We start from the raw sequence: 13,348 nt of genomic DNA on the forward strand, positions 1-13,348 counted from the left end.
GTCAATGGCCTCTTCCTAAAAGTCCTGGCGGAGTCGCCATAAATCTTGTGGAATAAACTGAAGGACTTTTATAAATTCCAGAGGGTTTAGCAGAGAGATTTATTGCGCAAGTTCAGAAGCAATAGAGACAAGCAATTCTGAACCCCGAGGGCAGGTTCAGACTTCAGTTTTATACACATCATTATTTTAGTGATTTTTTTCATTATTCTACATTAATAGTATATTTCTTGCAAACAATATCACCACATGTAATGTAATAAATCAATGGTGCAGAAATGCTTCCCAATTACCCTCTGACATCTCACAATGAGCCACAACAAAAACATAAAAACACAACAGTAGTAATAAAAATATGTAAAATAATAAAATAATAATAAAAGAATCCTCAACTTTTAGAAGATAATTAATGGGGAACAAAGAGTGGCTTCTCCTGAGAGAATTCCAGAAGGCACAACAATCACTAAATACACATTTTTAAAAAGACAATTTTTTTTTTGTTTTAAAGCAAAAACAAAGACAACACATACACATTTCCTTACTTCTGTATTTTCCAAGTTAGCTAAATAATAAACTACTTACTGTTTAAATAAAACAATGACATTTGGTTATTTATCCTGTTTTTATTTTTTTATTTATTGTCTTGGGGACTGTGGAGGCCCAGAAAAAATCTTATGACAATGATACTGGACACTGGCACTTTGTATCACCATGCCCATTTCCCAAGGTTTTTTTCTATAAAAAAATATAAACACAAATTAGTGATAAATAGGGTAGAGACGATCACCATAACATTCCAAAAAAATAACGAATATTTAAAATAGTTTCAAGAGTTGTTATTGATAATGAGAGTGAAACTGATACCCGCATACACATTTGTATTCTTTTTGAAATACACCCATTTTCATGGAATTGCCTATGACAGTGGTGGCGAACCTACGGCACGGGTGCCAGAGGTGGCACTTGGAGCCCTCTCTGTGGGCACACATATTGTTGCCCCAGACTTGCCTCCCCCCATGACCCCCTCCTCACCAGCAGCTCCCTGAAGGAGAGTCATCCCCGAGCGTTGCCCATGCAGAGCAGTGCAGCCAAGGACATGGAAGCCAGACAGCATAGACAAGATTTTGTCCTCACGCCCCATTGCGGGGTGCGGGCAGAGGGCGTGGCCGCCATGGCGCTGCTGGGCGATCTACGGCGGGCCCTGGAGGAGGTGAGTGGCCCTGAGGGCAGGCGGGGTGGGGGCAAAGCAGGGGCGGGGCAGGGAGTAGAATGGGGCGGGGTCAGTTTTTGAGCATCGGTCTCTAAAAGGTTCGCCATCACTAGCCTATGATTTAGAAAAGTATTCTTTTAAAACAATCTGCCATAGCTGGTTAATGAAAGACAATAGGAAAATGCTAAAAAAATATTCAGAGAAAAAGAAATTAACTCCCTATTCCACTTAGCAGATAGAAAAATTCAATTTTAATTATGTCAATTATGATTCTTATTTCTTCTACTGCAATGGATCTTAGAAGATGTTGGCTAAATCAGGATGGGAAATTTTGAGGATAAATTATGAGTTAGTGGTAGTACTGCCAAATATAGATGCCCAACAAATAGAGCAATGTCTCTCTTTTAAATATCTAGGCATCACCTTTCATAAGTTCCTTGTATAGAAAACACATTTAACCGCTATGGACACTACTCTGAACTACTCTTTCAAAAGAGGGCAGCTGATAGTCCCTGCACTTAATATATTCCACAGCAAGATGACAATCCAAATGCTGTATGGGTATGGGGATGAGATCTGGTGGTGGATAAGGTTATTGCCCAAGTGGAAGTAGTACAGAAAGCCATCAAGAATCCCAGAATGCAGACTTCGCTTCTTCTGTTATACCACTAATTATGGACCAAACTTTTGTGTCCTTTCTATAAATGTATTCCCTACCCACATTGGGATAACGTAGTTCTTGGAACAAGAGAAAAATATTAGAAATAGATATTTTGAAAGTGATACCAATACAGATGCTACTGCAGTTCAGTCACCTGGATTTAAAAGTTGAATTTATCATTAAAAACATAGAAGATTCTCCCATTATGTGCTAACAGTGCCAGGGCCCCACTGAGAAAGACATTTGTATTCCTTTGCTTGCAGGTCTCACATTTTGAAGGAAGATTTTATAAGCGCCTTGTTAAATATCCTCTCTGTCCTTGTAATGTCAGTTAAGGGAAGAACATTATTCACTACATCTTCCACTATCCCCTTTATGATGAAATAAGGGCCAAATTGTCCATGATAGGAAAATTCAAAGGCTCAGATTTCAAATAATCGGATTATCTTCTTGCAGCGTTTCCCACTGATAACAGTCAGGCTGCTACTTTTGCTTTATTATCATTTAAACTTAAATCTTAATCATAGCTCTTGCTTTATTTTATTTCCACCTCTTTGCAATATTTATTTTATTACTTTTACTGTTATTTCATTTTATTTTTATATATTGTGTGCTATGCTACATTGTTAAAGTTTATGGTTACAACAATTTTCATTCTAGTGTTTTCTTGCCAGTTAAGGGCCCGCTCTATGAATCAATGAATGCCATTTCATGCAATCAAGTCCAGCAACCAGGTCCAAATGAATGATTTTCATATCCATATTAACTGTGTCCTGCTATCTTTGCTTTGGTCTTCCACGTGGTCATTTGCCATCATTGTTAAAGTGGTAGGTGGTGCAGGCAACAATGTGGAGTGCTACTAGTAGAATATAGCCCATCCCAATATAGGCAGTTTTCTCACATTTTCTCTGTTATTGGTGCAACACTCATTGCTGCCAGACTATATCATCACTGAGCTGATCAAGAAGGAAAATGCCTAATGACCAATGGAACACGCTTATCCCCATGGCATGGAAAAGTCACTCAGCATTTTTGATGGTTGGCCAGCATTCAGTGCCATACAGTGCTGCTGGGCAGACCATCCTTCACCCACTTTTGATTTTAGGCATACAGCACGCCTGTGAACATCTTGCACCACAGCCATGTTGCATTCACCTTTGCATTGTCAATCATCAATTCTCAATACTGCTGTCACTTTGCAGGTGGCATCCTAAATAACAGAACTTTGTTTTCACTTGATCTTCACTGCTGACCAGTGCTTGGCTAGTCTCAAGATATTTTATCACTTTGAAAAGACAGAATATAAAATCAATATGATGATTTATAAAGTTAATTAGTAAGAGAATGAATGGGCATTAATACAACTTAAATTGAATTTAAGCAACATAAACATACTTAAATTGATCCTAAATTTAAACATTGAAATATTTTCCAGAAAATGTAAATGTAAATAATTTTGAACTGCATTAAGAGGCTTTATAATTTCTTGAGATTAACATCATTATCTTATATGCCAAGAAGTTCACCTCTTCATGAAGAAGCACACTTCTTACATTTATCATTATTTAAAGTAACACAATTGTACAAAATAAGTGTGACATCATTACTTAAATAAATGAATATTATGTACTAATTATAGCTCTATGGTAGATGCAAGGTCTAAATGTCCTATCCCAAATTACCTTTATGTTTCTCTAGATTTGGCTTAGCCCTTGTTGGGAAAGTGTACATTTCATACCCCAGCAAGGATAGCTCCAATATAGGTTCCCAAGATACGGAATGTGTCTTAGTGTCATATATAATCCTGTATTAAAACAAATCAAATAAATCTGATACTGAGTTTAAACTTAATTCAGAAAATAGAAACCATTTATAAACTATAATTCTGGACATGGACTTAAACTACATCTGAAGTTTGAGTTTCCTTTAGCATAAGACTTTTTAAAAAAGATTTTGCTTACTTGTTATAATAACTACAGATGCTATCAGATTCATCCCAAATTGCTATTAATTGTTCATTCTGATTATTCATAACATATTGGTTGCCTTTCCTAATTATTGATAACAAGTTTTAAAGTAGTACACTGATATAAGATCATCTTTAAACACAGAACTATAGTTAATTAAAAAATTAATTTTGCACAGCTTGTAATCTTTTTTTTTTTTAATTTTTATTTTTTCCTTCTTTTTCTTTTTACTTGGCTGCACTTTTAAATATCTATTTGGAAGAAGAGTCCTAGTTAGCTGATAAAAATGGGTTTGAGAAAGTAGCATGAGGTTCAGATATAATTTTAACTATTACTTTTTAAATGTGGAAAAAGTCTGTAAGAACATTGTTGAAAGCCATTGTTAGCTTTTTAGTCTCCAACAGGCACTGTCTATTCTATTACAGATGACAACAACCAAACAGACACTACAAGCAAACAATTCCACATTCTTTCACAAGCTGAGACATCAAGCTCTTATGAGGTTCTTTTATGATATAAGCTTTGCACTAAAAGACAAAAAATAACCCTTGTGTAAGCTAAAGGTAAAAGGCTGGCAAGCAAGTATCCAAGTATTTCACAGTTCAGTGGCCGATGGAATTAAACCAAGATCTCAATTCCTTTCCGTTCCAGCAAAAATAAATAAAACAAAAATGACTTTTAGAAGCTTATAATAACTGTAAACTGAATATCTGAGATATATCAGATAACAAGGAATGATTTCCAACTTCCAAAGCTTTACTGAAAGCAGACACTTTAATATCAATGAAATTTTAGGGCAAACAGGGGAAAAGCAGGAATAGATGAAAGGAGAAGTTAAAAGCGGGCAGGTACAGATCTCCAAATATTGAACTTGATTTCCCACCAGAGCCACACAGTATGGTTAATGGTAAGAGACTGTTAAAAGAAAAATCAGGTCCAGTTCCAAGCCCGGAGAAAAAAAATGGAGGCTGATTGCTTAGGACAGTGGTTCTCAACCTTCCTAATGCCGCGACCCTTTAATACAGTTCCTCATGTTGTGGTGACCCCCAACCCCCACATCCAGTTGGCCAGGGGGGTATCAAAAACTTGACCCCCCCCCAAAAAAAGGAAAAAATGGGAAAGTATAGGTAGTCCTCGACTTACAACAATTCACTTAGTGACCGTTTGAAGTTACAACAGCGAATTATGATTATTTTTCACACTTATGATTGTTGCAGCATTCCCCAGGGTCATGTGATTTACATTTGGATGCTTGACAACTGATTCATACTTATGATGTTCACAGTGTCCCAGGGTCACATGATCAATGGCCGGGAGCGTTGCCAGCTGATCACTCAGGTTGCAGAGTGCCTGTGGGGGGGAATCTGTGGGTCTCTGGGATGGGACTGGGGTGGGTGCCTGCCTTCCTTCCCTCCCCTTGTCCCTTCCTTCTTTTCTTCCTTTCCTTCACTTCCTTCTTAGTCTCTTCCTCCTTCCCTCCCTCTCCCATTGTCCCTTCCTTCCTTCTTTCTTTCCTTTCCTTCCCCTCCCTTAGTCTCTTCCTCCTTCCCTCCCTCTCTCCCATTGTCCCTTCCTTCTTTCCTTCACCTCCTTCTTAGTCTCTTCCTCCTTCCCTCCCTCTCTCCCATTGTCCCTTCCTTCTTTTCTTCACCTCCTTCTTAGTCTCTTCCTCATTCCCTCCCTCTCTCCCATTGTCCCTTCCTTCCTTCTTTCCTTCCTTTCCTTCACCTCCTTCTTAGTCTCTTCCTCCTTCCCACCCTCTCCTATTGTCCCTTCCTTCCTTCCTTTCCTTCCCCTCCCTTAGTCTCTTCCTCCTTCCCTCCCTCTCTCCCATTGTCCCTTCCTTCCTTCCTTCCTTCCTTCCTTCCTTCCTTCCTTCCTTCCTTCCTTCCTTCCTTCCTTCCTTCTTTGTCCCTTCCTCCCTTCCCTCCCTTCTATTGTTCTTCCCTTCCTTCCCTCTCTCATTGTTCCTTACTTCCCTCCCTCTTCGTCCCTTCCTTCTTCCCCCCCCCTCCGTGCCCGGGAAGGGACAAGGGGAGGGGGATAGGCTGCCAGCGTGGCTGGGGGCTTTACTGCCGGCAAACCTGCCTGTGCATAGGCAGAGACGGAAGAGAGCTCGCCCAGCTCACTTGCTCAGCTTCACCGAAAGGCATGCCGCTTGTTAAGTTAGCAGAAGCTCCAGGATCAGCGCCGGGCTACAGCTGATTCGCATTTCTGCTAAATTAGCAAGCGCATGTTTTCTAGCGAGCAAGTTTGCTGGGCAGGAGCCAAGGAGAGCAGCTACAGCTGCAGAAGCGCGGATCAGCTGTAGAGGCTCACCCTGATCCTGGACAAGAGGGAAGGAAGGAAGGACGGAAGGGACAAGGGGAAAGAGGGAGGGAAGGAGGGACAAAGAGGGAGGTGAAAGGAAGGAAGGAAGGAAGGAAGGAAGGAAGGAAGGAAGGAAGGAAGGAAGGAAGGAAGGAAGGAAGGTAGGGACAATGGGAGAGGGAGGGAAGGAGGAAGAGACCAAGAGGGAGGGAAGGAAAGGAAGTTCCAGCCAGGAGAGGCTGCCGAGAAACAGAAGAACGCAAAGCCAAGGAGAAGAAGGTGGCGGTTTCCTCCCAAAGGGGGCTCCTTTTCTCCACCCCTACGCTGGGTTTGTGGGGAATTTCTTGTCACCAATGCTGGCAGGTGCTGCTTCGAGCCCGCCGCAAGCTTTCTCGCCCCCTTTGCTTCTCCCCCCTCCCCCACTTTTGTGAGGATTGTGGCGCCTTTGGGAAGCCAATTGTGCTTTGAAGTTTAGGAGACGAGGAAGAGTCCCTTCCTCCTTCCCTCCCTCTTGCATCAGCTGGCGCAAGTTTGGGGGTCGCTGATGACGGGCGCAGGAGTTGGGTGCTGCAGCGGCCTCCCCTTCGCTGACCTGCGTGCACAAGAAGTCAATTCGGTTGCTGCACAATGAGTCTCTGGGGAGGGCGGGGCCTTGCTCTGCACCTGCGCTCTTCATGGCCCCCTGCAGGGCACATTTGTTAGAGTTCATGCAGACTGCCACCAAGCAGCATATTTTCCACAAACAAGTGAGGTGGAGCGGAGGGGGGGAGGGAGAGAAGGCGGTTGACAGGCCCTGCCTAAGACCATCGGAAATATGTGTTTTCCGATGGTCTTAGGAGACCTCTGTGAAAGGCTCGTGCAACCCCCCAAAGGGTTGCGACCCACAGGTTGAGAACCGCTGTTCCAGGGGGTTGTGCAATGTAGTGAGCCTTGTACCAATGATGATGGGTTAATCCTATTATGTCCTAAAGGTCATGTTCTGTCCTTAGAATTTGGGTAGGGGAATGTAAATTCTTAATCCTATCAGCTGAGGAGGCTGAAGGCATATGAATAGATTGGCCCAGTCTTTCTTAATAGGTACAAAATATCCATCTCTAAAGACTTGAGGTTTCTGCTTGAGGCTATTAAGAAAGACTGGGGCTGCTTTCTGCCTTTGTTAAGATTTTTCTCCATTTCTCTTTTGGGGAAATATAGTATTCTACCTCTTTTTAATATTAAGAATAAAGAATATTTGAATCTGGGGAGGGGGGGCCTTCCTACAAGACAATAGGAATTGCAGTCTAATACATACAGACTGGATACAGACTACTTCAAATTATTTTTTGTCTTTAAGTCTACTACTGGTGACTACTCAACAAAGCTTTCTTGGCAATAATATGGATGTGGTTTGCTGCTATTTTCTTTCACAATGTTTTTCAACTTCTCGGTCTAAGCTTATAACTCTAAGATTTCTTAATGAACTCTTGTTTAATATTGAACAGGTCTGATCCAGCTAAGCTTTTCTAAGATCAGCCAAATCTTGTTTTGAATTATCTTCATATTAGGAAAAAAAATATGTAGTACCCATGACACGTATTTTAATGGATAGTTGGATATTTTGAATATAAACCCCTAAACTCCCCCAAACCAGGAAAACTAGGAAAAGAAACATTAAACAAGTTGGTAAATTACCTGTGACATACCATAATTCCCCTACTGTGAAACGTACACCACAAATAGCGTAAAGAAAACATTCTAATTGCAGACCTATTGTCTTACCAGTTTGTCAGGTTCTCCCTTTCTATTAAGGCCAGATCTCCAGCTTGGTCAGCAAGAGTATGCAATAAATGTTTCGCCTGACTTCCTTCTTTGAGCTCTCTAAAAAAATAACTAGAAAAAGCCAGACTTTGGGGGAAGGGGGGATGGAGGCATCCTTCTGTTTAGATGCTGGCAAGTGAATACACAAACATACAGATTGAGATAGGATATTCAAAAGACATATAAAACATTGATTTGTTATAAAACTCAAATAAAAAAGTACAATTCATGGACAAGAGAGGGGGAAAGGTGAAAAAGCAAAGTGTCATTGAATTATACATAAGGATACAGATTGCCTGATACTACTCTTTTTTTACACATATCTTAAAAGATATATTCAGAATTAAGTCCAGAGAATGGGAACAGAAAATAATGAAACACAGGCATGTATAATGAGCGGGAAATCTCATCAACTCTGGTTCACCAATGGGGGATCAGGTGATCCATAGTTATTTATTAGGGTTTTTAGACTGTCACACACATGCAATATTCTGATTTAACTAGAAAAAAACCCCTCCAAATTACAATACAATAATCAATACCATTGACTATGGTTATTAAGATGAATATATTGATTAGAATCACATTCATTTACATAAGAAAATTTTCAGAAAAATTCACATTTCTGCTTCTTATAATAATTATTTTCCCTATAAAAGTGTTTAAATATTAACATGTACATCTCTTTGAAAATCCAGTAAGGTACTATATTGGCTCTAAAGCAATTATGACAAAGCATGTTGAGGCAAATTACAATCAGATAAATTAATACCAATACTATGCATCATATATTTAATGGTAATAATACATCAGATATTACACAAAATACAAAAGCAGCACAATCTCTACTGAGAAAGAACACAATAAACAGCATGTCAGAAGAACATTACTTTTTAGAACCAGATTCAACAGAGGCAATCTGCATTTAACAGCGCTTTCAGTCCTACATGTTGACAAAACTGATAAGACTTGGATTTAGCAAAATATCAGCTGAGAATTTATAGTAATCCCTGGCAGAACAAAACTGCTCTTTCTACTTTGTCATATATAAGAGTAATAACACACACAAAAACAGCATCAGCCAGATGGACAGCATAAGTAAAGAATAAATGTAAGAGTAATCAGGAATGGGAACAGTATTTTTTCAAGGTAAATATACAGTGGGGCAAAGAAGTATTTAGTCAGCCACCAATTGTGCAAGTTCTCCCACTTAAAAAGATGAGAGAGGCCTGTAATTGTCATCATAGGTAGACCTCAACCATGAGAGACAAAATGAGAAAACAAATCCAGACAATCACATTGTCTGATTTGGAAAGAATTTATTTGCAAATTATGGTGGAAAATAAGTATGTGGTCACCTACAAACAAGCAAGATTTCTGGCTCTCACAGACCTGTAACTTCTTAAGAGGTTCCTCTGTCCTCCACTCATTACCTGCATTAATGGCACCTGTTTGAACTTGTTATCAATATAAAAGACACCTGTCCACAACCTCAAACAGTCACACTCCAAACTCCACTATGGTGAAGACCAGAGAGCTGTTGAAGGACACCAGAAACAAAATTGTAGACCTGTACCAGGCTGGGAAGACTTGAATCTGCAATAAGCAAGCAGCTTGGTGTGAAGAAATCAACTGTGGGAGCAATAATTAGAAAATGGAAGACATACAAGACCACTGATAATCTCCCTCGATCTGGGGCTCCACGCACGATCTCACCCCATGGGGTCAACATGATCACAAGAACGGTGAGCAAAAATCCCAGAACCACACAGGGGGACCTAGTGAATGACCTGCAGGCAACCATCAGTTACACACTCCACCGCCAGGGACTCAGATCCTGCAGTGCCAGACATGTCCCCCTGCTTAAGCCAGTACATGTCCGGGCCCGTCTGAAGTTTGCTAGAGAGCATTTGGATGATCCAGAAGAGGATTGGGAGAATGTCATATGGTCAGATGAAACCAAAGTAGAACTGTTTGGTAGAAACACAACTCGTCATGTTTGGAGGAGAGAGAATGCTGAGTTGCATCCAAAGAACACCATACCTACTGTGAAGCATGGGGGTGGCGACATCATGCTTTGGGACTGTTTCTCTGCAAAGGGACCAGGACGACTGATCTGTGTACAGGAATGAATGGGGCCATGTATCGTGAGATTTTGAGTGCAAACCTTCTTCCATCAGCAAGGGCATTGAAGATGAAACGTGGCTGGGTCTTTCAGCATGACAATGATCCCAAACACACCGCCCGGGCAACAAAGCTGTGGCTTTGTAAGAAGCATTTCAAGGTCCTGGAGTGGCCTAGCCAGTCTCCAGATCTCAACCCCCTAGAAAATCTTTGGAGGGAGTTGAAAGTCCGTGTTGCCCAGCAACAGCCCCAAAACATCACTGCTCTAGAGGAGATCTGCATGGAGGAATGGGCCAATATACAAGCAACAGTGTGTGCCAACCTTGTGAAGACTTACAGAAAACGTTTATTTTCCTGTTCCTTTATTTTCAAAAGCTCCAAACAGGTTTTGGGGCTGCTATTCTGTGAAGGGAAACTGTGCATCTTTCACACTATTTTTCTAATTACAGCGGTGATTATCAGCCTAGCCTTTTGCTCAGGAGGAGGGAAAAAAAGAGATAAGCACTTTATGCCTAACTCCCTCTAACTAGCCTACCAGATCATTCAGCTCCCTTGTCATCTAAAGGTGTGGCTGTCTTACCACATATGCATCACAATCCATCTTTATACCTAAATACACACTAGGTGTCGTGTTGCCTAAAGATGAAAGAAAACAATCTGCTTGAGTGTCATGCTACTTGATCTGTCCTCAGTCCAAGATAAACAGAGCGAACCAGGGAAGCTCATCCAGCTGTTGGTTCTCAAAAAGCATTCTGCCCATGTTCAGAGGACCCATTTAAAGGCACCAAAACGATACTCGCGTATTGCAGAGAGATCGCGCCCGGACGTTGCCTCAATTCTCTCTCATTCCAGCGGGAAGTTCGGTTTTCCAAAGTCAAAAACCCGCCGCTCTACATCACAAGCCATGGCGGAGGCAGCAGCGCTATCAGCCCCATCAGTGCCCCAAGCCTCACCATTCGACCCGGCCAGGAAGGCCACTACCTGCTCTCACCTTGTGAGTGTTTTTGTCAAGCACCTCCTTGCCGAAACCCTTGTCTTGCGGGCCGCATCCAGTCTCCGGCTCAGCCCCACCGATTAACCCCCGCCGGACCCGCAGAGCCTTCGCCCCGAACCGGGTATCTCGGCCGTGGAGCGGAGCCGCCAGGAGCAGGAGCAGCCCTGCGTGCACCAAGGACGGCGACAACAACATTTCTATCCACGGTCCCTATCACCAAACTCCTGTCGGTGCTCGGGTAACTGCTCACCTGCCGCCCGAGCCGCGAACGCCTTATTGGACTGCGCCGAACAGGTATGCAAAAGCCATTGGCTGCAGCACACGTCAATCTGTTCGTCTTTCAGCCGCCAGCCAACCTCTCCTGAAGCTTCTTTTCCATTCGCGCAGCTAGTCCCACTTCTGCTTTTTAAGTGGCTCGCTGAACTGCCGATCTCGGCACAGTGGACACTTCATTCCACCGGCCAGCGGCCATTGGCTATTCCTATTCCAAGCCTCCTCCATTTAAATGAACCGGCTGCTCAATATCACCCCACTTTGAAGAGCGCTTTGCTCATTGGTTGATTTCCTTCAAGCGTTTCCTTCTTTCAGATTCCCCGAGTAATTTAAGGCTTCACGAGACTTTACTCCTGTTGCTAAGATGCGAAGCCAACTTTTGTTTTTGTCCTTTTTTTTTTTTTAAGGGTAGCGATTAGAGCCGACTTTCGTCCATTGTGTACGATCAGATCGAACTGGGCACTTTCTCCTATCAAGCGTTTTCCTCATTGGCGATGTAGAGGTTAAAAGCTGACCAAGATAGGAATTATCCTTACAATATTATAAATGTTCCTGGGTTGTTTCTGCAGATCTTTAGAGAATCATTTAATATGCGGCAAAATTATTAAGGGGTACTTATGGCACATGAAGGAATTAAGCGGTTGGTAAGTAGTGGATGGACACCTCCAGGAAGCTCTAAACTAGTATTTCTCGACCTCAGCAACTTTAGGTTTATGGACTTCCACTCCCATAATTCAGAATAACAGAATAATAGAGTTGGAAGGGACCTTGGAGATCTTCTAGTCCAGTGGTTCTCAACCTTTTTAATGCCGCGACCCCCAACCGGTCGTAAGTCGAGGACTACTCAACCGGTCGTAAGTCGAGGACTACTCAACTGGTGCAGCACCGTTTGCAGAATGGGACTTTTGGTGGGCTCAGCAGGGCAGAGACAGCCTGGACAATTCCTATTGGCTTTTGAAAGCCAATAGAATTATACTCTATTCAAGAGAGTCTATTCTATTGGCTTTCAAAAGCCAATAGAATAAAAGGGAGTAGCACAGCTAAGGAAAAGGGGGGAAAAATGGCAGACTGCGTTGTTTGGCGACCCCCGTGAAATGGTCATTCGACCCCAAATGGGGTCCCGACCCACAGGTTGAGAACCACTGTTCTAGTCCAACCCCCTGCTCAAACAGGAGACCCTATATATCATTCCCAAGTTAGCATGCTGAATATTGAAATCCATGCAGTTTAAAATTGCTGAAGTTGAGAAACATTGCTGTAAACTATGTAAGTAATCAGGGTGGTTGGGGGGAACCCCTGAAGAAGGCAATGATAAACCACTTTTATTTTACCAAGGAAAAAGGGTTAGGCCCTTATTCTTGGGAGTGATCTAAAATGTGCAGCAATTGTCACAGATTAATGCAAAGACCTCTGTAATTTGCCTCTACAAAAAATTTACATGTAGTTTCAAATGTTGCCACCTTTCTTTCTCTTCCTGTTTTACTTCTTTGTTTGATCTCTTGCATGAATTACAGAGAACTCAAAAGGTTTTCATTAATTTTGAATACCAAATGAAAGTCTGGGACATTTTCTTACGCAGAAAATATTACTTCGTTTGTTTTTTAAGGACACTACATTTCAGATGCAACAAACAGCTTGCCACCATCCATGATCTTGTTGATATTTAACAGATAATCTTTATTCAGTTTTTTAAAGTCTTATTACTATACTCTCAACAAAAGCAAACAGATTTTCTCTGAGAATCATTAGTACGCCAGATCAATGAGCGATTAATTACTTGGCTGATCTGCACTTCCCATTGCCTTGAATGTGCGCCCTGTAGATCAGAAATTATGATACTAGTAACAAGTCAAGTTGATATTTATATTTTTCCTAAAAAAAACTGATATTTTTTTCATCCAAAGAAGGAGATACGATTAATTATGTCTGCTGTTTAGAATTTGCATATAGTACAATCCTTAGTGCTACACCATATAAAACTGTACTGTATCAAAATATAAGCAGCCATTGAAAAG

The 13,348-nt window shown here is 41.6% G+C and overlaps 1 protein-coding gene and 1 long non-coding RNA gene across 2 annotated transcripts in view; both read right to left on the minus strand.

Annotated features, from left to right (window-relative positions):
• The window catches only part of SORT1 (sortilin 1), a 57,083-nt gene extending 45,756 nt beyond the window's left edge, over positions 1 to 11,327 (minus strand). Inside the window, exon 1 of the mRNA XM_039323149.1 lies at positions 11,058 to 11,327. Within this exon, the coding sequence (XP_039179083.1) occupies positions 11,058 to 11,255 (198 nt within the window). The 5' untranslated portion in view covers positions 11,256 to 11,327. The remainder of the gene's footprint in view (positions 1 to 11,057) is intronic.
• On the minus strand, positions 636 to 4,838 carry LOC120298928. The gene is made up of 2 exons (XR_005554272.1): positions 3,551 to 4,838; positions 636 to 732 (listed from the first exon to the last, which is right to left on the minus strand). It is a non-coding gene; the product is annotated as an uncharacterized LOC120298928 (long non-coding RNA).
• Positions 11,328 to 13,348: the final 2,021 nt, after the last annotated feature.

The sequence above is a fragment of the Crotalus tigris genome, unplaced genomic scaffold (genome assembly GCF_016545835.1).
Source record: "Crotalus tigris isolate CLP2741 ecotype Arizona unplaced genomic scaffold, ASM1654583v1 scf7180000024167.7108832, whole genome shotgun sequence".
Lineage (NCBI taxonomy): Eukaryota > Metazoa > Chordata > Lepidosauria > Squamata > Viperidae > Crotalus > Crotalus tigris.